General features: G+C 42.5%; 1 protein-coding gene across 3 annotated transcripts in view; it reads right to left on the reverse strand.

Moving 5' to 3' along the window:
• Positions 1-18,178: 18,178 nt before the first annotated feature.
• Positions 18,179-27,187, reverse strand: part of shq1 (SHQ1, H/ACA ribonucleoprotein assembly factor) — a 48,438-nt gene continuing 39,429 nt past the window's right edge. For all 3 annotated transcript variants that reach the window (XM_047348678.1, XM_047348679.1, XM_047348677.1), the window contains exon 12: positions 18,179-19,097. In XM_047348678.1, coding sequence (XP_047204634.1) covers positions 18,488-19,097 — 610 coding nt within the window. In that variant the 3' untranslated portion in view covers positions 18,179-18,487. The remainder of the gene's footprint in view (positions 19,098-27,187) is intronic.

Here is a 27,187-nt window from a genome sequence, read left to right on the forward strand (position 1 = left end):
ACCTTCATCAATAACATACCTCCAGTTAACAGTCACCTTCTCCTTCCAGTGTTCATCCTGACCCAATCCAGAAAACCTGAAGTCTTCCACTTGTGTTTTCTCAATAAACCATTCAAAACTGTGAAACGTGTGTGTGTGTGTGTTTGTAATTGTTGCCTGCACCAGAGCCGGAAAACGACACAACTATGACATCCACTCCAAAAACACAACAAATGGATCATAAAACCCCCAAATTAAAAGGCTTTTACCTTCAGGTTTGCGCTGTCTGCTAAAATCAGCCGCTAGAGACAGTTTCTTCCCTCCAGGCTGTTTCTGTGAACACTTGACAGTCAGAGTTCCAGAACACCATGCATACTTAGACTGAGCTCACGTTATATTCCATTGTAAAGTCAATTGTGTGTATATGTACAAGTGTACAGGAATCAAATACCTTGTTGGTCTGTCCAAACTTCGCAAAAAAGCTGATTCTGTCTCTAAAATGACATCCATGTCTATGATGAGCGTAAAAGTCAGACCAACACTATGAATGGTATGGAAATTTTTAAAAAAGCAAAACAAAATTCAAAAAATGTGGTCCTTCCCACATCCTGCAATAGTTTGAATAATAGCCTTAGATAAACATGTTTGACCTTGTTTTCTTTATTTTTACAAGAACTGAACCTCTTATTTTTTTCCTGCATAGGAATTTAGAGAATAAATCGCAGTTGGTTGTGATTTAATGCATTGATTAAGTGATGATCATTGTTTGTGCCTCTGAAAAAGAAGAAGCATTGACAGTTTAATGCATTGGAGCATTCAGATGCTTGTTGACACAATGCCAAGAAGTTAAGAGATCAGCAATGATCTCGGAGAAGTTTGTATTGGAAAGTTTGCAGTTGAGGTGCTCATAGCACCTTATCTGGAAAAACAGAAGAAAAATTGACATTTCACCACAAAAAATGTATGCCAGTGGTCAAGCACAGTGTTGGAGAGCTGATGATTTGGGCTTGTTTTGCAGCCAAAATCCAGACCTCAGCTTGAAAGTTTTATACAAACAAATCCCCATAAACTACAGAGAATTCTCCACAGTTGTAAAAAAAACTACTATACTTACAGACATTTCTACAAGTCAAAGTATAATTGTTTATTAGTTTTTTTACTTACTCTTTCATTCATGGCTAAGTTTGGTTAAAGACAAACAGTTTCATGTGTTTACCATCTGAAGTTCTATTAACCTCCCTGTATGATTTAATAGAGACCACAAGACTTTCACGCCCTGCAAGCATTCCTTCATATTACCATCACTGTGGTTCTAAGATTACATGTTAACATAATGTTTTTACTTTGCTTAAGTCTATATTTCAAAATCAAATCATCAAGTCAAGCAAATCCAATTTCTTGACATGCACTCAGCTCTTGCAGCCCTGGCTCTGGTTCTGCAGTGTGGTGGAGCAAAGGTGACAGTGGTATCTAATTTATTTAACCCCCCTCAGAAATTCCCCTAAATTACCTGACTTTTAAGTGATAATTAGGAACCACAGTCAGGGACAGATGATTGACTGCTGATAGTATAATTATAGTGGTGGTTAGCATGGTGGATACAGATCACATTTTTCCATGCCATGACAAAGTGCTGTGGTGATGATTCAAAGCTTGAACAGCAGATAAATGTTTGAGCTTCATTTTTCCAGATCATTGTATGTATACCCTCAGGTCACTTCGAATGAAGACCAAATGTTCTGATGTTAACTAAACCTTTACATCTACGTCCTGCATCTCTGCAACCTTTGAGACCGTTGTGTCTTTGTTTGAGATAAGATTTTCATTGCTGCTTTTATGTAAAGAACCAAAACAAGAAAACGTGGCATTCGGCCCATGACTGCTGCTACTGATTCAATATGGGCAATCATAAACTATTTACACAATGCTTCGTATAACACAAATGCTTATATCTTATCTCTTGGTAGGTCAAAGAGGAAGATAAGTGTGTAGCTCTCATAATGGCCCCACACAGCATGAACACGTTGCAGTCATAACATTGTGAACAGGTCTGCCTTGAGAAGAATCGCACCATTAAGAGTCAACTACCTGTGTAAGACCCGGCTCTTCACAGCCAACTGCTTTGTCATGTAGGAAGGTTATAGCATGTCCTTGTCAATTGAAGTGAGCATTTACGTGGTGTAAATGGATGCAGGGCGAGCGATGCGTGTTGCGCTCGTCCATGCAGCTGAAACACCTGAAGCCCTCCACCATGCCTGTGTTTCTCTGCTCTGGGAGTAAGTGTTAAACGCAGACGCTCATACAGCTCAGATGTAATCACCAGAGCGTGACCACATGCTAGGAATAAAATCTTACAAATCTGGTTTCCTGGAGGCTCAGATATCTGATCCATTTCAAATCCAGCTGAAAGGTTTTCCACAGCACATTTCTGCATATCACACTCATTGTTGGATTTCATTCTGGCTGCCAGTTTTCTTTGAAGAATAAAAAATGTGATGTTAAACCAAGAAATGAAAAACAATGGATGAACTGCCTTGCTTGTGCTGTGTGCTCAGTGTGCAAGCACCTAAGTAGGTAATTTAAAGCTTTAGTTCAACGTTTAAATTTGTTACCAAAACACAAAGTCAGTTAATTGGATTGACAAAGAGAATCTCCATTCAGTCTGCATAACCATACATCCATGGATAAAACCATACATCGTACTGAGTTCATGAGAGCCAAGTGAATTTTTGTAACATTTTAAGGAATCCCCATATTTGTGTTTTCACTAATAGATTTTAGGTTTTAGGAATCTCTAAAACTGCATTTAAAGCATTTCTGGTTAGACGTATCCAGTTCAGGTTTGATCAGTTTAAGCACTCTAGATTCTGAACTACAGATGATCAGTACAAGTTGAGGGAAAGACTATGAAGCAACCTCCTTAATTTGGCAACAACAAGAAGCTATTGCTGCTTTTAATCTGTCTGGTGTATCATAACTCGGAGCTGGGAATGACATCACATCCGAGTTACAAACGCTCTACCTGCAGGCTGGGAAACAGTTGGGATTTTCCATTTGGTGTTAATTACTATATTTCACCCCAAGCAGATAGTTTCCAAAATGCGGGGGAAATGGACCTCCAGCAATCTGGGAACTGGGAAGCAGACATATAATTTTACTTTTAATTTAAAACCTTAAGAGAAGGGCAAACTCCCAGCCAAGTATAAGGCTAGAACAGACTAGCATCACCATATTACACCTTTCTTGTAAAACTCTAAAAAAGATTCTGGAGTTTGGGGGATAACTAGAAGTCCTCTTTTTCTCCAAACGGGCTCTCTCCAAGATCTGTTCTCAGCTAGATTGCCATGATGCTTTCTGTCACATTCTCTTTTCCTCTATCAGGCTGTGTGTTTGTGAGATTTGCCTTCTTCCTCATTTTTGTTCTGTCCCCCTACAGAATTACAGGTACAACTAAAAAAAATGGAATATTGTTAAACTCTTCAAGATATTCAAATTCTTGTCCTCATGTTCTCCATTCAGTAGGAGAACTGAATGGGATATCTCAGAGAAGCAGATAGAGCTGCAACAAATCAGGTCAAGGAGACAGGTATGAATGAGTGTAAAAGTCTTTCAACAGGAGCTTCAGTGTAACACTGAGACAGTAGCAGATTAAAGAAAGACCTGTCCACACTGGCTGTTTTTCTTTACAGTCATGCATGAAGCTCTCCCCGTATTAAATAAACAGTTTGGATTGGCATGGAACAAGCACAGCTCGGTGGAGATATGTTTGAACGGGAGGGGGTCCAGGCGCACTCTACCAGAGCAAACGACACGTGAGCTCTCACACTTGTGTGCTCTCCAGGTTGAGAGTGTTACCTATGGACAGGGTGAAGCCAGGCCAGCTGTTTCCACGCACCTCTGGTCATGCCTGGCTAAGCTGCCTGTCATACACTGAGGAGGCAGCGACATTCCCTGAATGGAAGTTAGGATAGGTTTGTTGACAGAGAGATTTGCTCCTTGTTCATCAGCTTAATGACTCTGTTTGTACAAGTCGCTTTGCTGCTGTGATTTTGGTAGTTTCATGGCTGCGGTGTTAGCTGCTCACTTTTCACATGAGAAAAGGTTGTCTTCCTGTAGGACTGACTAAAACAAATGAGAGCATTTGTAGTCATCCCCACAGGGAAAGGGACATATTATCTCATATTTGCGGACACTTGAAGAAGGTCATGTTGTCTTCTGATAAGATTCATAACAGAACAAGCAGTGTGTCCTGATGTAAATCCCCGGGTGGGGGGAGGTGTGCGTGCACATGGTCTGTTGACACACTTTTGAATCCACAAGTGATCCTAACATGCTACAGATGTGTGAAAGCTGGATTCTCCCGAGTTAACCGCGGAGTTCAATGTTGTGTGGGTAAGTGGGTGGGTGGGCGCCTTATTGATTTCCGTGCTTCAAAGATTAGTGCACATTAGTGTTGCTCACTGAGAACTGAGATATGATAAAGAGAAACAAACACTTGCCTGCCTACAGATGCTTCACCTGTTTCTGCTTGCAGAGATCAGATGACAGTGAGGCTGCAAACAGATCTATCACCTCCAATCAAATCTCAAGATTAAAATACAGACTTTAACTTTTCAACATTTCGTATTATGTTGGCAATAAAACGTTAACTAATAAAGATTTCTCACAGCAGAGGAAAATCAGGGCTAGACCACTCTCTCTTCCTTGATGGTCTGTGATGCTATAAATGGCCTCCATGGTTTTTATCGTCTATCTTCCTGTTAAAAAATGAGTCGACCAAACTTGGCGGGTTATTTACATATAGCTTTCGTTGCAAGCATTATCCATTTTCTAAATGTGTCTTTCCAGAATTCCAGTTTGCATTGTTGAAGGAGAGAGGACCATCAGTTTTACAGAGTGAGGAAGGTAACCAGGAATCAAAATGTCCTAACCAAATGCCCCAGCTTCATCATCCTGAGCATCCTGACCAACTGAATCTCTGTGTAGCACTGAGGCAGCACCACCAAAAGCTGCAGGCATCTGCAGAGGAATCACAGAGAGAATGGTCCAAGTACGACTGTGGTTTCATACAATGTTTAATAAAGGTGCGGGAAAAGTGTTTTAAGTGCAGGCCTGTTCCTCATGTGGACTGAGATGTATTCTGGGTGGAGTGAGAGAGTGCAAAATAGAGGACAAGCTAAAGTTGACAACCCTGCCACATAGTATAGATATATGTTGAATCAGCGCTACTTTGCTTCTTACCATACTATCCTTCTCTTAAGTCATTTAGTTAATGGGAAAGAAACTGGACTGAATTGGGCTGACAGAAACATGAAAAATGTTCTCCTTTGTTTCAACTGGCTCCAGGAAACTTGAACCAGCAGGTTAAAGAACTTTAGGATGGATATAAGACCTCTGAGATGTTAGCCAAGGTTTCCAATTTGTAAGCCTGGAGCTTTGGGAAAAACCTGGTTATACTTGTCCTGGTTGCAACAAGTGGGACTCTCTCTGTCTCTATGTGAAAACTGCTGACTACCCCCAAAGCAGGAACCAGCTTGTTGATCATGCACCGTGCTCATTTGGTTTTACCACCACCTGACCTCAGAGTTAATTATCAGAGACGCCAAGCAAACTGATGATCTTCCCTTTATGACCAGCAGATACAAACCATGAAGAAGTTCTGAGCAAGAGGTCCACAACAGACTACAGACTAGAACTGGAACCATCGCTTGGACACTCAGCCAGCCTCTGCTGACCATAAAGGCTGGCTGGGCATCCTCAGCCATGACTGTCCAGGTTGGAGGAACCCTTTTCTTCTTACCAAGGGGTTGAATACATGAGTACATTTTCATCTTCTGCTGGGCTGATGGAGTTTGATGGCTGGGCAGGACCACCATGGCCCGCTAAGCTACCTGCCACAGCAATGCAGTCAAGGTCCCCTTTTTTCTTCCTCCTTCTATCCTGCCATGGCAGATGTAAGATGATAGAAAGACTACCCTTCCTACATGGTCAGTACTTTTTGTTGGAAAAAAAACTTTAAAATATTTGGAGCAAATAAATTGTGCTTTTTTTCATCTGCTGCACCTATTTAAATGTCCCCTCAGTTCATTGAATTTAGGGGATATTGTTTGGGTCCCTTTCACCATGCACTTGGAGTGGGGCCTTAAATGTCTTCTTGCCATCGAGGTGAAGTTTGTGAAACGACTGAGACACTATGAGATGTTAAAGCCATCCCACTGGTTTGATTCTATGATGTAGGGATGACGTACATCTTGCTCACATTTCTGCCTCAAACTGCTCCCTGCTTCGTCTCTTCCCCAGCGTTGGAGAATGCCTTGGAGCTAGAAGATCCTGGGTTCAAATCCCAGCTTGAGGCATTCCCCCTGTGCATATGTGAGTGTTCAGTTTGTACTCTAGCTTTTTCTTACAGTGTATAGACTAATTGAACCCTAAACTACACTTAGATCCAAGTTGTCCTTGCACATGTTTTGGCCCAGTGATTTACTGGCAACCTGTCAATGGCTGAATGCAGGGATTGAGCCCCTTGGAACCCTTTTTAAAACTCCCATTGTGTCATGCTCTGCTTTTTCGGAGTTATGTTTTGTTTACCTTTTCTTTGTTAAGTGGTTTGTTTATTACTTTCTTCATTTTTTGGGTTCATGTGTTTGGTTTTCCGTTAGATTAGTATTTCCCCAGATTCTGTTTATTAGTCTAGTTTCTTGTTTACCTTCCCTGCTGTCAGCCTCACCTGTGTGTCATTAGTATATTTCCCTCAGCTCCTCTGTAGCCCTGTTCAACACCTGTTTCATGTTTCATCTTACCTGTCACCCATTTTCATTGGTTCCTTTCTCCCTCAGTGTATATGTTTGGTTATTTTCATTGTTCTTTGTTCGGTCCTCCTGTTAACTTCCTTGCTGCTTCCTGCTCCATCTTGTTGTTTGAGTTTTTGGAGACCCGTGTAAGTTCTACCATTTTCGTTATTAAAGAAGAGAGATTCTTAAATTTACCATGCTGCTTCCAAGCATTTTTCTGCAATTCGGTTCCGTTCCACAACCCATTATGACACACTGTGCTTTAGGGCTCCTAGAAAATTAATTTTCTTCATTTTTTGTGCTGAAAAGATGATGTAAAATCCCTTAATACCAGTTGGGTTCTTGTTATTTCTTACAAATCTAACATTTTTTGACAGAACAAGGGCATAATTGTGACCTTCACCTTCATTTCCAATCACAGAACACCAAAGTACTGAAAAATACCACAGTGACTGTATACATGCATAACAGTGTTGCAGCTATTGATCCTACTCTAAATACAATAATATTACTCCTATTGTGTTTACATGCATAGCAGAGACGATGTGCCCGCTGTATATGGATTGATATGTTCCAGAGCATGATCTGCATTGACTTACGCCCACGTTTCCCCTACAATGCTGGATGTTTGCATCTACACAAAGCCTCAGTTATGCATATTCCTTTACACAGGGAGCATTTTTCCAGGTCTTAATATCCACAAAAGTCTCTTCTTTTCACCTCTGTCTATTTTATTCTGCAATGGCTGCTACAGCCTACAGGGTGTGTAATAAAGCAGGCAGGTGTGTATGTGTGTGTGTGTGTTGCAAGCTGCTGTGAATACTCAGCTTAATGGTGCGATTAAACTTACATGTTTAAATTATGCAATATGCCCCATGGCCCAAAAAATCCTGGTCTACATCAGAAAGGAACTTATGTTAAAATGGTGTCATAGGCTCGTAGGGGATGCACTCCCTAAACATGACGGTGGACATTGCTTGTTTGTCAGAGTTTATGGATCTGTCTTATTCTGCTGTTAAAGACTGCTTCATGGGACAGAGAAAAAACAGTGTGGTAAAGGCCTGTTGAAATTTAGAGGATAAAAACTGTGCCGTTCTCTAAGGAGTGTGCAATGTTGTGTCTTCAGCTTACCAGTCATGTGTGGCTATCAGTCAAAAGATTGAGTGAACGCCTCATTCACTTTCAGAGAGATTTCTCACCTGCTTTGCAAAAGTATTCACGCAATTAGGTTCCCCTTGCCCAGGCCTGTCAGTTTAGGTGGACAGACATGTCTTGATAGGTTTGTAGTTGTGCCATGCTCTTTCCATTTTTGTTGATGGATTAAGCTGAGCTCAGTGAATTGTTGAAAGCATGGAATACTGTTTTTTAACCTAGCTCTACTCTGAACTTCTCCATAACTTTCTCGTTAACCTGTCCAGGGGTGAAAATTAGCCGGTCCGGTACTGCGTACCCCTAAAAGATTCTGCGCCAGTACGCAGTACCGGGAAGAACGGCTGTCTGCTATGAAGCCGTCATCCAGAACCAGTTACGGCTGCCAAAACTCACGAGCACACAAAGAAGATCAGATCCATTACCAATAGGCAGTCTAAAACACGACTTAATCTGCTTATAAATAGTTATTTTCTCCTCATTCCAAATAGTTTCTGAACTGTTCTGCATCTTGTAGCGGCATGCTATTTATTCCATCCGGTTTGCATTTAGTTGGACCATCATTTATTTTTCAACAGGACAATGACCCCAAACACACCTCCAGGCTGTGTAAGGGCTATTTGACCAAGGAGAGTGATGTGGTGCTGCTCCAGATGACCTGGCCTCCACAGTCACCGGACCTGAACCCAATCGAGATGGTTTGGGGTGAGCTGGACCGCAGAGTGAAGGCAAAAGGGCCAACAAGTACTAAGCATCTCTGGGAACTCCTTGAAGACTGTTGGAAAACCATTTTAGGTGACTACCTGTTGAAGCTCATCAACAGAATGCCAAGAGTGTGCGGAGCAGTAATCAAAGCAAAAGGTGGCTACTTTGAAGAACCTAGAATATAAGACATATTTTCAGTTGTTTCACACTTTTTTGTTCAGTATATAATTCCACATGTTTTAATTCATAGTTTTGATGCCTTCAGTGTGAAGCTACAATATTCATAGTCATGAAAATAAAAAAAACTCTTTGAATGAGAAGGTGTGGAGAGAGAGAGATCTAATTTCTGCCTTATACAGACAGCCGACAGTAAAATATTGATACGTTTTAATTAGTTTGAGTTTGGACTTTGCTGAGAGAGAGAGATCTCGAGGGGGCCACAGATGAGAGTAAAAACACACACTATATATATATATATATATATCTACACACATATACATATATGCCCCCAGTGCCTCCCCAGTCCCCCCTCTAGCTCCGCCCCTAAGTACCGGCAAGAATTTAAAACTACTTTCACCCCTGAACCTGTCTGTTCTGTTCCTTGGTCTTCGAGATGCTATTTGTTTTCTAATGTTCTCTAACAAACCCATGAGGTCTTTACAGAACAGCTAGACTTCTGCTGAGATTAAATAACACAGAGGTGGACTCTAGTTACATATCGGGGGACCTCTGAAATGCTGAAGAACTGCTCTGTATTTCATTTAGGGGGTATCAGAGTAAAGGGGGTTATTACAACTATATGTTTTAATTTTTAGATTTTTGTATGCAAAAAATGTTGAAAACTATGTATCCTTTTCCTTCATTTCACAATTATGCACTACCTTTTGCCAACACATACGATCTTGATAAACATAATTAAAGTTTGTGGTTGAAATATTATATGATGTGGAAGGTTTTAAGAGGCAAGAATAGTTTTGCAAAGTACTGCAAGTATCCAAGGTACTGTAGAAGAAAAAATAAAACATCTGTTCAAACTAAAGAAGCAAAGGTCTAATCCTGCCTTCTATCTCTATCCTCTTGTTAGGTTGTCTCACAGCTACTTTGTGACGATGTGGAAAGGCATGGGTGAGGTGTGTGGGTGGCCTTAAATGCTTTTCCATTCAAGTGTTGCTCAGCCCTTCTCAACAAAATGTGGCAACTGTTCAGTAAAGAAAGGATTCTTTCGGTATTTCAGACACCTGAAAGACCCACACAACATTTTCAACTCTGGCTGATTAATTCTTCAAAGAGATCAAAGTCCCCACTCAGCCAACGCTCACTCTCCATTATCGTTGTGCGCTATTAGAACCAGCTAAAGGTCAGAAAAGGAAAGAAAAGCACCCACTCTTCAAAGGTTCAAAAGTCACCAGCGTCCTTGTGTACAGGTATGTGGATCCAAGTAGAAATGTGTTATCTGACTCTTCTTCTGTGCTCTCGCATGCTGAGTCACCCAGTTCTCAGCCAGCCTGCAGATAATTCAAACGATCATTTCTTATCTGATCTGACACACTTACCGCAGCTTGAGGTTGCATTAACATACACCATGCATATTTAGCTACTCTGATGTCAGGACAATTCAATGAGCTACCATTCATGGTGTGGGCAGAAGCTGGTGCCAGAGCCAAGTTGCCACATTCTCCAAACTCGACCAACATTTTTTTGGTACCTTTTTGACAATGTTAACATGCTTTCTGGAAGGTCTGCTAAAACTTGTATTGGGTTCTTTGATGAGGAGCAGCAGACATTTAAAGAAAGCGTCTTTGGGAAGTTCAGACAGCCACCTTTCTTTGAAGTCTGGCTGTGATTTTTTCCCCCACTCCTTCCCACCCCCCCACCACCCCTGTAACCCCCCAGCCCCCCTGTAACCCCCATGATTCTCTCCACTGATGTTTGCTGGGAGGCACGGCTCTATAACACATAGATGTAATCTCCACTCTAGCGTGCCAAAGTGCTGCAATTGAATCATGTCGAGCAGTTGATCCGTGACGTGCTGACAGGGCCAGCATAGCAGCACATGTGGGTATTTGCTTTCAAGCAACCCATTGCATGGGGAGCAGGGGGCAGGAAGCCAGGTTTTGTGATATGGACAACAAGAATGAGGTGTTAGAAACACAGATATGGAAGGATACACTTTCGATGACATCAGATCGAGATGAATGTGAATTTAAGCTTAGCAGAGTTATGTATGGAGAGCACAAGAAAGACAGTCTTAGAGGAAAGAGGGTGACTAGAAAGACAGCTAGATGAAGCTGCTCAGCTCTAGTGACAGGGTTTTGGTGGGACAGCCTGGACGGTTGTCTCTTTAGTTTGGGGGAATGCACAGCTTAGTAAAAACTTTTATTAAGTAATTTCCCAGAATTGAATAAAAATGTAACAGTACTATTTATAAAACAGAAAAAATACTTCAGAGGTTTTAATTTTTTTTTAACATTTTTACAATCACAATGGTGCATTTAGGCTTAACAAATATATAAAATTGAGCAGAGTTAGGGTTGTAGTCCATTTTCAGATAAGCTCCACACCTTGGGTCTTTCTGCAGAGGTTGCATGATCTCCCTGTGCATGCGTGGGTTCTCTCAGGGTACTCAGGCTTCCTCCCACAGTCCAAAAACATGACTGTTAGGTTAATTGGTCTCTCTAAATTGCCCTCAGGATTGAATGGGTGTGTGCATGGTTGTGTGTCTCTGTGTTGCCGTGTCATGGACAGGGGACCTGTCCCGGGTGTACTCTGCCTTTTGCTTGTAGACCGCTGAAGATAGGCACCAGCTCCCCTGTGACACTGTATGGAAGAAGTGGGTATAGAAGATGGCTGGCTTGTGAAACTCAAATTTGTAATGAAAAAAACCAGTTGAATTTCAATGAGGTAGTTTTTACAAATGATGATAACTTATAATGACTGTGTAGGAATAAATGGATATACATGTAGACAACCTTTAGGAAGGTGTTGTTATTCTCGCTGTATGGTGTATAGAACCACACCAAAAAAGACGCTGAGTACACTCTCTTTTACAGTGCTATAACAACCTTGACAAACATTTCCCACATTATTTTTGGGATAGATGCTGAACCTTTACTGACCTTCCTCCAGATTTTTTTACATGTCAATGCAAATAGCTGCAAGCTAAAAACCAATTTTACAAGGTTTTGATTATGATGCCTGCATTTAGTTCTTTACCAAGAGCCTCTTGAGACCACAGAGAGACCAGATGGAGAAATTCATGATTACTGACAAGAGGTCAAAAAGGTCCTGACCTAGGCCAAGCAGTAATCTAAGATTGTGTAGTGGATCTGTGTTTGTATACTTCTGAACCGGAGTAATTTCCCACTCTGGTCCATAAAGGCAGCAGAGCAAAGAGTTAATTACAGAGAAGAGGGAGAACTGAAGGAAGCTACAGTGTTAGTTTGTTGTTTGTGGCTCCCTTAGCACTTGGATGTTCCCTCCAGCACAGTTTCTCAGTGAAATATTAATCGTGTTTGACAGCTGTTCTAGCTGGGGAAACAAACACGGGACTGAAGCTTTTTGGGAAAGCACAGAGACATACGGCGGAGCAGGCACTAGTTCAGATAAGGACTGTTACGGACATAAGACACATCACAACTTGTGACAGTACAACATGGACCATGCTCATTAAGAATGTACTGTTGCAGAGTGTGAAATGATGACAAGCTATAATCTTTTTAAGCTGCCATGTCCTAGTTAGGAGAGGATGTAATTTAAAGCATTCAGGTTACAACTACATCTGTCTATCTATTTTATTAGAATTTTGTGTGAGGACTGAAATCTTCAGGTCTTTTGCCTAAACCTGATTTAGACCTGGACTTTAACTAGACCATTATATGATTTGATTTGAACCATTCCGTTGTAGGTTGTCCTCAGGGACTGTCCCAGTATTTAGCTCCATCTATCTTCCCCTCAGCCCTAATCAGCTTCCCTGTCCTTGCTTAAGAAATGCATCCCCACAGCTTAATGCTCCCATTAAAATGTTGTACAGTGGGGATGGTATATTTGGGGTGATTTGCTGATTTTACCACTCTTAGTCTTTTGCATGTAAGCCAAGTCTCATCTGACCAGAGCACCCTGTTCCACATGCTGGCTGTCTGCCCAACGGTGGGAAACTGCAAACAGAAATTCTTGCTTCTTGTTTTTTTTTAAAAAAGGCCTTTTTCTTGCTACTCTTCCATAAACGTCAGATTTGTGGAGTACATGACTAATAGCTGTCCTGCCAACATATTCAACCCTGAGCTGTGGATCTCTGCAGCTCCTCCAAAGCCACCATAGGGCTCTTGCCTGCTGGTTAATGCTTTCCTTGCACTTGTTATTTAAGGCGGACAGTCATGTCTTGGTAGGTATTCTAGTTTGTCTTTCCACCTAATTTCAAAATCCCTTAATGTATTGCATCAATTCTAAACAAAACAAAAGTGGGAACATCAATTTTTTATTTACAATTATGCCCTAATTTGTGTTGGTCTGTCACCTAAAATACAGATAAAAATCTGACAAACTGGGAGAAAGTTCAGGGGTTGTGTAAATGGTTTTGCAAGACACTGGCCCAAAATCAGCTTCTCAGGCTTTAGCTCCTTGAGGCTACTCTTCCAGAATACTTTCTTCAGCCTTAACTCTTCGACATCCCTACAACCCCAGCACACTTAACAAGTTCCAAACACTCCAGCACATTCTCCTGCTGCTCAGCTAGCGTGGTGATGGCAATTTGCACCATTAAAATGCCTGATACCACGAGTCCACTGGGAGTTAGGGAGTGATTTAACAGCACTGCTCACTCCAATTAGAGTGAATCAACCAGGCTTTGGTGCTGACGTCGTATCGGATGCCGCCTCAGCCAAACATGCTCCCACACACTGCGAGAAAGGGGGCATTTCACTGTTTCTTTTGTGATTAAGGGCATGAAAATAGCCCATTTAGAAAATCCCTCCATGTCAGCACCGTCAGCAGGAGAGACACTGACATATCCCAGGCACTCCCTCCCTCATTACCATACGCCAGTCACCTCAAGAACAACAAAACTCAAAGACTGAACGGATGGATGTCGCCACGTGCTTCTCTTATCGCAAGCTTCTGAGCCGCCCCTCGTCTCTTCGCTGGCCCAGCCTGGAGCGACATGACACAGTACGGAGGCCACAGAAAACAAGAGCTGCGCCGTGCCGAATTAGCCGAGGCGACAGAGATGGTGCACAAAAGGGATTTCTATTTGCACGCCCATTGAGGAGTCAGGCCCTGAAGAGCACCTGATTCATTTCTTCTAGAGGGCTATTAATCTTTTCAAGCACCACAATCACTTTGCCTCTCAGGAATGGCCAGGAGATTGAGCTTTCTATTACAATCAACCAGAGGTCGAGTGCAGCAGGCCGGCAGGCAGGCGGAGGGTGGCTGTGGAGGGACTATCCTTGGAGCTGTCTCTCCCAATTTAAACAAAAACAAGAGGAGGGATCCATTATTGCGTGATAACAAGACAGTAAAATTTCTATTCACAGTGAGGTGAGCAAGGTCGCCAATACATATTCTGGTGTTATGAAGCTTGGAAATGACTATAAGGGTCATTTAAGAAATAAAGACACTTAGCAATTTCCGGCCAGTCCATGTGTCCTTGATCAGCCCTTGATCCATCTTTGATCAAATTGGTCTTCAGATGCATTCCCGTCCTTGTTAGCCATAGATTACTTTTCAGGGAGATGTGTGTGTAATTCCCCAGTTTAATAAGTCGCCAGGAGGGGTCCAACTGAGGTGGGGTCCAAACTGGACCCTGCCTCAAAAGAATATACATTCAAGGAAGTCAAGACAGATGAGTTGATTTGTTCCTCTGGCAAAGATGTGTAAAAATCCTATGAAATAAAATCCTATGAAATAATAAAAATACTGTTGATTCATCTGCGGTATTTGAAACTCACACTCAGCACACAGGTGTTCTTTAGGATTTGATTCGGAACCTCAGATGACGGTGGAAAAAGGTCCTTTTTCTGCCTCCTTTCATTGATTTGGCCCTATGTTTTGGATCTGGCAACCTGTCCAGGGAGACATGCCTCTCACCCAATGACCACTTGAGATAGGCAAGCCCCCCAGAACCGACTGACCCTGTTGACGACCAAGCTTGAATAGTCAAGTAAAAAAAAACTTGAATTCAATTAAGGCACTTTAAACATTTTTTCATCCTTTGCTCTTACAAATTTTGAGGCCTCCTCCTTTATGTGTTTTTTCCACTGGGACATTTGTACTGAAAGCAAGAAGCCTTATACAAAAGACCCCACTTCTTTAAGTTTGTGATGGTGGGACAGAAAAGGCTTTTCTTAGCATGTCTCCCAGACAACCCATAAGCATAAAGATAGGGTCTCATGGTTGTTATGGAGACTCGGTGGCCCAGAGATGCCATTCTTTGCTGCAGTTGTCCAACAGTTGTCACCTCCCTCACCATACTGCTCACTGAGCTTGTTGGCAAGATAAATACAGACCTTCATCCATCCTGGTGTCCAGGAGCTAAAAGAAATTGATGTGTCATATTTACTTTCCACTGTCACAAAAAGTCACTTATTATTAATAGGAGATTCTCAGAAACTTTTAAACAGTATAAATTTAAAAAACGCATCTCACATTTACTTTAAAACAATGACTTTTTGCATCAGGGACCAAATTTCTCAATTGTAATTGTCCTTGTGGGACAGTTTTTCACCACCCAATTAAAAACACTTGTTTTTTTTAACCTTATCAGCAATAAATTAAACACAGAATATTTTAATGAAATGGAGTCCATTTTTTTTTATAGCAATGGGATCTGTTATTTATTGTAGATCTGAGGCATAAAAAGGGTGTCAAACATTTGCCTTAAAAACAAGCACTTCCTTAATTTTCCTTAATAATTGTTTTTTATTTTGTGCTGCATGTTGACAAAATAGGTAGCACTGTTCTCTTAAAGCAAGAAGGTCCTGGGTTCAAATCCAGGTCTGGGGTCTTTTGGCACAAAGTTTGCATGTTCTCCTGTGTGGGTTCTCTCTGGTTACTCTGGCTTCCTCAAATAGTCCAAAAACATGACTGTTAGGTTAATTGCCCTCACCACATAAAATCCTTCCAAGGGCCACAAATGGCTGCTATGCCACACTTTGGTTACCCTTGTTTTTAAGGGATTGGGAGGAGTACCAACAGTTTTCCTGGGTTGTCATTTTTTCACCTCTAAATAAATGCATCCAAATTAATTGTTGGATTGTTCAATCTGAAATTATGCCACTGCTATAAAGGATTTAAAGCTTTTTTATGTCTTCCTCAGTTGTGCTAATAAACATGGCTGCCACTGTATTTGCCCCATAAGGACGGATCTACATTGTAAGGCTATATGTTTTATTAGATAAAAAAAAAAAATGAAATGCGTATGGTGATTATTGGTCTTTTCTGTTTCTTTTAGTCTACAGACACAAAATGTGAATGAAAAATGGGGATACTATCTCATCCTGATGCCTAAGTCTACAGCTCGAGCCTCAATAGGCTTACATTTATTACTGTTAACATCTGCTGTCAAAAATTGGCACATTATAAAAATGACCCAGGTTTTTTAGACCCTTCAGGGTCAATAGGGGACACTTGCTACACCAGTAAGAGGTTGATTAATCAAATTCAAGTCAAATATTGTCTTGTATAATCTATCAACGCTGTTCATTAAACCAGAGCCTTACCTCTTTATAAATGTCTGTCAGCGAAGGGAATTAATTGCAAAAGGAACCTTCTCATTCTGCGAAACTGGCCACAGAAGGCGCATCAGGCTCCCAGACGGCAGCAAAGGAGTATGGAAGCTACTTGGAAGATGAAAAACGACAACGGAGGCTCTTGTCACTTAATCAATGTAAAACCCCAGCAGGGATTCCGCCGCCGCCTGTAGCGGTGCAGAGTCCCAGGACTCATGTCCCTGGAACAAAGGGGTTTTAAATGGGCCCGCATTGACAATGTAACTCATCTCAGTCACACGATGATGCCGCCGTTCTCCAAGGAAGTGTTGGCTGGAGGCTGCCCCTTCCTGGGAGGTGCTTAACAACAACAGAAACCATCTCTGTAATACCGTGCAACAGAAACAGTCACTCACCCCCTAGCCAGCTCTAACCTGTCAAGATTACAAGATTCTAACAATTTCCGCTCATTTGGGTCAATTATGACTTTAGGTTTTCTTTAAATGTCGGTGAATATAGAAAGTCAGATAGAAACATCAACGCCTCAGCTGGTCAGTGTGTCTCTGCTGGCCCTCTGCTACTCTATCTGACGGCCGCCTCCACCCCAGGGTGCTCTTATCTCTCAAACAAACGCCTCGCTTGCAGGCCTCATCTATCTGTCTGATGTGACCTTCCTTGTTTTCTCTCGCCTGTTAGACACGGGCGATGATATTGAGCTGTGTCGGCGGCGCTACTCCGATCGCACCAGATGAATCAATCACTCTGGTGTGCTCTGCTCCCCTGTTTAGTGCAGACAGAGTCTTTCCCACTTAAATCAATGACGGGCTTTAGGAAAGGGTTAGTGCTTTTCCTGCTATCTATTAAGTAAAGACTGGCTCCTTTAAAGTGGTTCTGTCTAATGCATACTCGGAGTGTTGACTGGCACAGACGAATGAGCAAAGCTAATTGTGTTCAAACCATCTGCAGCAGCTTCTTTTGTTGATTCAAACACAACCTGGAGATGCAGTCCATATGTGGAACTAAAACATGGACATCCTCGGGAAACGGGGCGGGGGAGGGGGCTTTGTTAGCCAACTTTGAGAAGACTCAAAGTTAGCCATTTTCAGCATCAGTGGGGCGTTTAAAATTTAAGTCGGACTAAGCAGACAGATGAAATACGCTATTTAAAAGTAAACCTATTTCTATGACCAGTCAGGGGTTCGTGAAGGTTTCAAGAGAGCAAGATCTTCAGAAGAGAACAGGAAGGCTGGGCGTAGAACAGCAAAGTTATTCTGTATTATCTTTTAAAAAAGAATCCTCTTGTGGTCATGAAACATGCTGGATTTCGAAATGTTAGGAGCCACATATTTTAGGAAACTCACAGAAACCACTACTTCAGAAAGGCAAGCTGCACTAACCTCGCTAATTGCTAATATGAGGTGCTGAAAATGTTTATCATTTTGTTTTTTTAAAGCAAAACTTAACAGCGACTGCTCTCTCACACACCGTGTGACATCTAGAACAAAAATGTAATGCTGCTGTTTTATATTTTAGTTCTTATTGTTCACAGTTAAAACTGGCATTGGTCACGGCTTTACAAAAACCAGTGACCAAAACTCAGCCCAAAAATTCTGATTAGTGCATCTCTATTTCTAACCAAATGAGGTCAGACATTTATGCATACACAATAGGTGTATGCATAAATGTCTGACTTCATCAATATCAAATGTATTATGAATTTCAGACAGGTTTTCCTAGACACATTAATGAAATACTACCACTAGAATATAACCCACTGAGGGGAATTATTGCATACAATCAAAACTATAATGAAATAAATCCCAAAGACATGAAAGAAATTGAAACAAACTGACAAATTTTTAAACCCTTTACCAGAAGAGTCCAAATTCATCAACAAATCTTCGTATCTACCTAGAAGACTGGAATCAGCTAAATTTGGTATCAACAGGACAAAGTTTTACAAACACAGAAGATCGGAAATAAGCCACAGTTGCATCTCTAAATCTAAGCAAATAAAGTCTGACATGTATGCTAAATTAAATTTTTAGATTATTACTATTAAATCAAAAGTTTGTATAATAAAAACAATTTAAAAATGTGGACGAATTGATTACAAATAATGTTCTTTACAAGAACGGTACAAAATTCCATATCACTTTGTATCTAACTAATGAAGTCTCGATCTTGGTGTGTCTGAACAATGAGCAGAGGGTTTGTGCAAGGATTTGGCTCTAACAAAGTCCCACCACTGCTGCTGCTCCTCCCAGATGGTTCCTCTGCATCCGCTGCAGCTTCACTCATCAGTGAATACCGCGTCTCTGCTTCGGAGCTGCTGTCTGCAGAGATCCTCAGCTCCTCTGTCATCTGTTCCTCCAGCTCCTGGATCAGCTGTTGGCAGCCCTGTGAGGCTGAGCGAGGGGCATCCGCTTTCCTATTTTCCGATGGGAAGAGCACACTTGAGGATGTGTGGGGGATGGGAGAGGTGAAAGAGGAGGGCTGTGAGGGGTTGTCTTTACATGCCTCTCTTCCTCCTCCTCCCTGCTTGAATTCAAAGCAGCCTTGTCCTTCAGTTTCAGACTCCTCACTCCCGCTGGATGAGTCACTGCTGCTGCTGTCACTGGAAGCGCTGCTACTGCTGTCACTGGAGGCTTGCTGCTCTTCCTCCACCACCATTCTCGCTGCGCTTTCAAGTTCATCAAGCTCCAGCTCCAAATCTTTCTTCTGAAGCGAGGCGTTTTGCAGCACGGTGGCCAGTTCCATCACCTTCTTGGACCTGCAATGAACAAGGAAAAGGGGACAAAAGTTTTAAAACAGCAAAGAAATGTTTGAAGCTGCTGTACGTCAACACAGAGGGGGAAGAAAAAGACATCCAACTACAAACTGATCTGCGTTGCCGCGCTCAGAGAAGCATGGTGGCTGACTTATCAACTGGCTCCGCGCACTAAAGACATAGCCACAGGATAACCATCTACAAATCTAATACCCATTACGCAAATCCCATTCTCGTATGAATGCTAACTAGCCTGTGATTTGCAGGGGCGGCAGGGACTCAATGAAATATGGAAATATGGATGTTTAATAATGTAAGAAGATGAGCTCTGTTGATACAAGGGGATCTTTTCTTCCTCTAACCGCCACTCACTCTGCGAGAGGTGATAAGAAACGGCAAGGGATAAAACAGGCAGAGGCAGAGTCCCCCCTCCCCCTGCTCTGAAAAACACGTACACACATGTACCTCTGCATACAGGGAGGTTAAAGCAGATGTTAGGGGCTCCAACAAAAAGAGAGATGGAACCAATGGCTGCACTCGTGGAGGCTGATAGCATCACTTCACACCTTTCAAGATGCAATTTTCACATTTTTAAGTTTACTATGTCACAGTGGTTTGCAAAAAGATTTACACAACTTTTCCACATTCTGTCGTGCCACAGCTACAAATGTCTGCGTGTTTTATTAGGATTTTGTGTGACAGATGCAACACAAAGTACAGCATGGCATTGAAGTGGGAGGAGGTACGGTGTGTTCTGGAAGTATTACAGGAACACATTATCCAGGAGTGACGCTGAAAAACTAGTCCATGCATTTGTTACTTCAAGGCTGGACTATTGTAATTCTTTACTATCAGGATGCCCACAAAATGTAGTTAAAAGCCTTCAGCTGATTCAAAATGCTGCAGCAAGAGTTCTGATGAAAATTAAAAAGAGAGATCATATTTCTCCTATTTTAGCTTCCCTTTATTGGCTTCTTGTTAAATCCAGAATAGAATTTAAAATTCTCCTCCTCACATATGAAGCCCTTAATGATCTAGCTCCATCATACATCAGAGATCTGATTGTTCCATACGTTCCTAACAGAGCACTTTGTTCTCAGACTGCAGGTTTACTGGTGGTTCCTAGAGTCTCTAGAAGTAGAATGGGAGGTGGATCCTTTAGTTATCAGGCTCCTCTCCTGTGGAACCAGCTCCCAGCTTTAGTCCGTCTACTTTTAAGACTAGGCTTAAAACTTTCCTTTTTGATAAAGCTTATAGTTAGTGGCTTAGTTTATCAGGGAGGGAGGAAGGCTCCCTCCCTGTTGGATGGAGTAAGGGGGAGTCAGGTTTAGCCTAAACCGGCTCAGTTATGGTTGAGGTGCAAACACACACCCCATTTCTGCTACCTGTATGACCCCTTCTCTTTTCCAATGGTTATAATCAGTCTGACAAAGGGAGGAATCCCAATCGTTGTGGTTTTTAGTATAACAATGACCATCAGTGGGACCCTCTGTGGGGTCCCTTGAGACGACATTGTTGTAAATAAGCGCAGTTTAACTAAATAATATGAACTGAAACTATCTGTATGGTTATGCTGCTATAGGCTTAGGCTGCTGGAGGACATAACGACCACTTTCACCCTCTTCGCTACATTCTCACACTACTCTCCAATTTTGCATTATTCGCTGTTATTTCAGTTTTTAACTTTATGTTCTCTCTCTTTTTTCTTCCTAGAAGCTACACCTGGCCTGACTCTGCGTCTACCTGTGACACCTTTCTGGAGAGGGGCATCATCCAAGCTTCTGCTGGCAACAACTTAATGCTCACCCTCTACCGATGATCCACTTGGCCCTGTCTTTTAGTGTTTAACCCTTTCTCGCTCCTAGACATAGCAATTGACTGAGCTTTTACTGTGACTAACTCTATGTGCTCTCTTTCAGACTCTAACCTTGAAAACTGGCTCAGAGTTTATCTGTTCTTTCTTTCTAGGTGAAACGACTAAAGGAGCTACATCCATTAACATTTACTTTTCCTTCCCATAGAAAGGACTCCTGGATCAGTGCTTCTTTGTTCTCTTTATGTCTCTGCTCTGTTCTCTCAAACCCCCAGATGGCCGCTCACACTGAGCCTGGTTCTGCTGGAGGTTTCTTCCTGATTTTCCTCTCCACTGTCGCTACATACATGCTCAGTATGAGGGATTGCTGCAAAGTCAACGCCAGTGACTGTCCACTGTCTCTACATGCTCATCTGGGAGGAGTGACTGCTACAAGTCTCTGACCCGATGTAATCTGCTGGGTTTCCTTAGACAGAAAAACTTTTTATCCAATTTGAATAAATAACTGAATCTGACTGCACTGTTCAATGGTTAGGACTAATTGGAATGTATGTACCTGACAGCTGTGAAGTGCCTTGAGACAACATGTGTTGTGAATTGGCGCTATATAAATAAAACTGAATTGAATTGAGTATTATAAAGCATTGATAGGAGGCCCACTTAGAGTGCGGATCCATTTCCTCTTTCGCCATGTTGGGTCCAACACCCGACCCAGTGGATCTTTGGATGTGCAGAGACCATTGGTAGATGGTAAATGTCCTGCACCTGTATGGTGCTTTATCAAGTCCGAAGATCCCAGATGCTTTACTCTACAATCAGTCATCCAACCATTCATACACACATTCACAAACCGTGGTAAACTACCAAGTAGCCACAGCTGCCCTGGGGCAGACTGGCAGAAGTGGGGCTGCCATACAATCAGCACCACCAAGCCCTCTGACCAGCATCAGCAGGTAAGGTGGGTGAAGTGTCTTGCCCAAGGACACAACAACTAAGACTGACGGAGCTGGGGTTCGAACCGGCAACCCACGTGTTACAAGAGAAACCTAGCATCTAGCACCTGAGTCACTGTCACCCCAATAGACCGGCTAAAACTCTAGCCATATCATTTGTTTTACTAATGAAGACGTGAAAAGGGTGGCGTGCCAATATATTCAGCTCCCCTTGCTTTGATACTGCTAAATAAAATCAGAAAAGCAGCCAAGAGGCCCATGCTAACTCTGGAGGAACTGCAGAGATCCACAGCTCAGGTGGGAGAATCTGCTGACAGGACGATTAGTTGTGCACTCAACTAACTTTTTTGGGAGAAAGCGATTGCTGAAAAAACATAAGTCTTGCGGGAAAAAGAAGGTGCTCTGGTAAGAGATCAAAAAAGAACTTTTTAGCCTACATTATTTGACAATTGTTTACCAATAAATGTGCCAACCACAAAGCGCCCAATATGGACTACTTTATTTAAGTCAATAAAAAGGAGATTGTGAGCAGCGTGTGCTTTCAGAGTATGGAGCTAGAATTAAGAAACCAAGGAGACATGGCTTAGAACTCACAGCATTCACCTGAGACATATGCATGAGATATGGGTGGAAAATTATATCTGGCTTGGTCCTCATGCAGGTTGCCCAAATACATTCGGTGCTTCAAATGCCATCCTCTGCATGTTAGTATCTGCATCAGACTCTGCTGACCAACTAGATCAGATCAGATGTACAGAGAAGATCATTCAATTACTCTGCTCTGTGCGCACTGGCACACTCGTGCTGCTCCAGTCTCTGTTTTTGTGATATTACAATAGTTCAGATCAATTCAGCAATCACATATTACCCTCTACATGTCTTAGGGTTTATGGCTTTATTAATACCTTAAGGGGTATCAGAACCTTAACATTGGTAGGTGAACTTCAATCCCCCCCTAATCTGTGTCTGGATGGAACAAAAGGATGATCCCAATGCGACTTTTGTGTGGAGGAAAACTAATACACAATCTCAAAGTGAACCATGGTGGTGGCAGCATCATGCTGTGGAGATACATTTAGGGGATAAAACTTGCTCTGCACAGACACCACCCAATTTTAAAGATGAAGCTTAAAAAAGCAGGCAAAAATTTCAGTTTCTAATAGAAATATACCCCAAAAGTGGTCCTGCAATGTGTTGATTCTGGGGAGTTAAATACATATACGCACCACCCTTTAAGGTTAGTATTCATAAAAACATTTGAAAGGAATATATCCTTTCCCATCCACAATAATGACGTCTATCTGTTGGCCCATCACATAGAATCCCAATAAAACACACGGAAGCTTTTGGTTGTGAGATAATGTGAATGTGAAAAAGTTCAGGGGGTAGATGCAGTATCTATTACTGGGTCCCCTGAGTGTGTCACATGTGCCAGATAGAAAAAGGTCCATCAACCATTATCGAAACAAGCCATTAGTCTGAATGGATCCTGCAGAATGAAAGCTGGAAAACAGCTGAAAAGACTGCAGTAGAGCATAGTCTGACTGCGATATAGTCAATAGAAGTCCGGACAGAGTGACTCCAGGCTGCAGCACCACTTGTGAGTGTCCCCAGAGATTAGGATTAGGAGAATGCCCTCATTAGGTAGTTCATTAAACAAAGTTCCTGTCCTGTCACTTCAGCTTTACAGTTGTGTCACCATGGACGATACAGCTGACCGCTCGAGGCGCAAGGTGTTGCTGTTGATGAATGTCCTCCTAGAGGGACCCTGTTTTCGTAAAGGCATCGCATTGTGTGGAGGGTCCCGCCTGCGCATTATTCACGCTGGGAAAGTCCGCTGAGCTGCCAAAACTTGAAGTGGTTGCAATTCGTCCCCCTGGTGTGGTTAGGGCTTGTGTGCCGCCCCCATTGCCCTGGTGATTACTGGGGGCGACTTCTGAGGGTCACCTCCATTCAGGCTGTGTCCATTCAAGGTTGGAGAAAGTGTGCGAGAGTCGAGCTGGAGTGAGTGTGTGTGTTTGCGTGTGTGGACGGGCCACCCTTTCTACTGCCATTCATATGAACACACTCTACCCCTCTTCCCCTCTTTGGCCCAATTAACCCACTGCTGAGCACTGGGGTGGCTCCTCATTACAGTGCAGTCCTAATGAGGCCCCTGTTCTGGTGAATGGTGTTTGTGGAAGAAGCACGTAGAGGTTGCACATTCATTTGAGACCTAAGTAGGACTGTGTAAACAGATCTTATTCTTCTCTGTATCTTTTGAAAACACCTTCCTTCTTGAACAGTGAAAAAGGAGAAGAAAGCAAATAGGAGGCGGGGGCAGTGGGCCAGAACACACTCTGTTCTTGCATACACTAACATTTCATAGAAAATGTGGAAGAAATATTTGAAGAGACTATGGACAATTTGGATGTTGGACTGGTTTTTACTGCTGTGTATGCAGATGACATGCTTAACATTGAAGGGAATGGATCTGTACTTTCATAAATTTCACTTTAAAAAAACCATCCCATAAAAAGTCTGATGACTTTCTGAACTAAACGTTAATTTAGTGCAAGTCCTTCAGACACATTCCAAACATCAAGGTAATGGATTCTCCTTTTCTTAAGTCTCACCATCAGTTTTTTTTAATCACCAACTTACTAAGCAAAGAATGATAGCAGACATTTGGTAGTGGGATGTCCATACCAAGGCATTTTTGAATGACCTCTATAGGAGTGTTTGAAAAAACTCAACTCTTGATATGTTAGTGCACGGCCTCTGATTACATCTGTCACACCGAGAAGCTGTGGCTGTAACTGGATAGCCAAATTTTTATTTCTTTTTTAAAACAACCTCTTTCTTGGAAAATCAAAAGCTTGGAAAGTGATACATTCGTTTGACAAGCACACCCTGTGAAATTTATTTGCATATGGTTAGAAATCCAGTGAGGAAGTTACTGGCGACTCATCAGTCCCATCATTAATGGCTTGGACAAGCTTATTTTCCTATATGTGTAGTGTCACATAAACACATCACTAACTATGTAATTCCAGAGACAAATTAGGAATTAAATGATAAAGAAATGCACTGGGGGATAGAAAACGCTCCACCTTCAGTTCCTCAGGTGTTGAAGAGGTGACTCACATGTTCAAATAAAAATCCCTGCATTCACTGGAGACAGAAAATCCCTGCAGCTGAGAACCCTAAACCCTGTCGTGTAGAGTTGTGTTTTCAGAACGTTAATGGCGGACACTGAGACATAATAGTGACCTTCGCTGATGAAGATGATGAGTCAGGGATCCTAAAAGAATCCTATTTATATCCCAGGCTCTATAAAACCCACGTGGGGGCATCCAACAGTGAAGCTGGGGCACAGGGGCCTCCTGCAGTACAGCCACATCAAACACAGCCCTGTATTCTCTTTCCCCCATGGGAAGTCATTATTGAGTTAGCGTTGGAGAGGGGCGCTTGTTTTCTCTTCCCTCCCTTGCTCTGTGGTGGGAGAAGCTCTGCTTGCGGTGGATACAAAGGCTCCATCTGGGGGGGGGAGGGATAATGTTGTACACAATCCGGTCATTACTCCACCGCTGTTGTGGCTCGCCTTCATTAAACAGTGGAGGGAAGGTTTTTTCTAGGTTGGAAAAGTTCTGCCGAGACAAAGACGCCTCCATCTGCCAAAGTCTTTGTGTAAGAATGGGAAGAGAGAGTGTCCTTGTGTATATGTGCTGCCTGTGTCTGTAAAGTCGAGCTAAATTACAGTCTTACATTTCTCTCATCCGGCTTGTGTTCGCTCCGAGAGCAGCTCATTCAGTGAGCCCGTGCTTTTGAAAACATGTCAGATAAAGCTTGTCCTTAGATGTATAAATCTGTGTAATATAAGCACCGGAGTCCCTTGGAGAGTCTCGTGAAGGCTTCATTCAATGGCTGAAGGGGATAAAGGCTGACGACTGGGAGATGCGATCCTTCAGTGTGACTGAATACTGGAGTGGCCCCAGACACTGATAAGCATTCCAGATATGAGAAACACAGATGACTTTATTCAACGAGACATTGTTTGAGTTCAGTTTCACAGCTGCCTCTGTAAAGAGTTACTGTTCCCTTGAGACAATAAGACAGGGTTCAATCAACTGTGTGATGCCGGCTCAGTGTGGTATTTTGTGAACGGATAATGGATTTGACTATAGGAATCATTCTTTTCAATATAATATTGCTTTTCATGCCATGTGCTGGTCTGTTGCGGTGAAGAGAGAGCTAAGCAGAAAGGCGAAGCTCTTCATGTACTGGTCGGTCGACGTTCCTACCTAGTTAATGGCCTATGGGCATTAACTTTGGGTCATGACCGAAAGATTGAGATCCCGGATGAAAACGGATGAATTTGTCTTTCTCCTCAGGGTTGCCGGGCACTCCCTTAGAGATAGAGTGAGGAGCGTGGCCATCCGAGAGGAGCTCGGAGTAGAGCCACTGCTCCTCCACATCAAGAGGAGTCAGTTGAAGTGGCTTGGGCATCTGTTCAGGATGCCCCCTAGACGCTACCAGGAGGAGCCCCAGGGGATGGCTCAGGACACGCTGGAGGGACAATTGCCCCCATTCCATTCGTTCTACTTAGGTTGCATGGCTCCACTCCGCTCGGTCTCATTCTACTTGGCACCAAACCCATTATGTTTTATGGACTCACTGGCGGCTGGAGCTATGGCCCCACCTCCAGCCGTCAGTGTAGTGCGCTGTGCCGCTGTTAATGTTACTGTGTGACATTGTCACATAAGAGTAATCTGTGTTAAAAAAAATGAATAAATAATTAAATACAGCCAGTGGAAAAGGGGTATATGTTTATCGGCTGCCCTGGGAACGCCTCAGGCTTCCCGCAGAGGGGCTGGAGGTCTGGTTGCATCTGGGCGTTTCTGATGAGACTGATGCCCCCGAGATCCAGTCCTGGAAAACCAGAAGGCAACAACAACGGTCTTCAAATATCAGCAAAGTAAACTAAAGACACTGTGTTTGATCTACACACTGACTGACGGACGGACGCGGACGGACGGATGGATTATTAGGTATTCAGATGGACATGGAGGAAGGTTGATTTTTTACTTGGTAAACTATGTCTTTGTCTTGATCATTATCCTGATCCAATTACAACTTATTTTTAGTTTACAAGTATAGCCTGCTAGATCCGTATCTAAAATGTCCTGGTAGTGCAAAGAGTTCATGGTACCATGCATTCCAACAAGGTTCCTCAGGGCCTTTGGAAGAGAGGGTTTATTGTTTATTGCTGAAAAGCACCATCTTAGTCTCACAGAACTGAAGCCAACAGTTGCACGGTTCAGAAAAATGTTTGTTTGGAAAGACTT

Source organism: Girardinichthys multiradiatus, chromosome 20, assembly GCF_021462225.1.
Source record: "Girardinichthys multiradiatus isolate DD_20200921_A chromosome 20, DD_fGirMul_XY1, whole genome shotgun sequence".
Taxonomy (NCBI): domain Eukaryota; kingdom Metazoa; phylum Chordata; class Actinopteri; order Cyprinodontiformes; family Goodeidae; genus Girardinichthys; species Girardinichthys multiradiatus.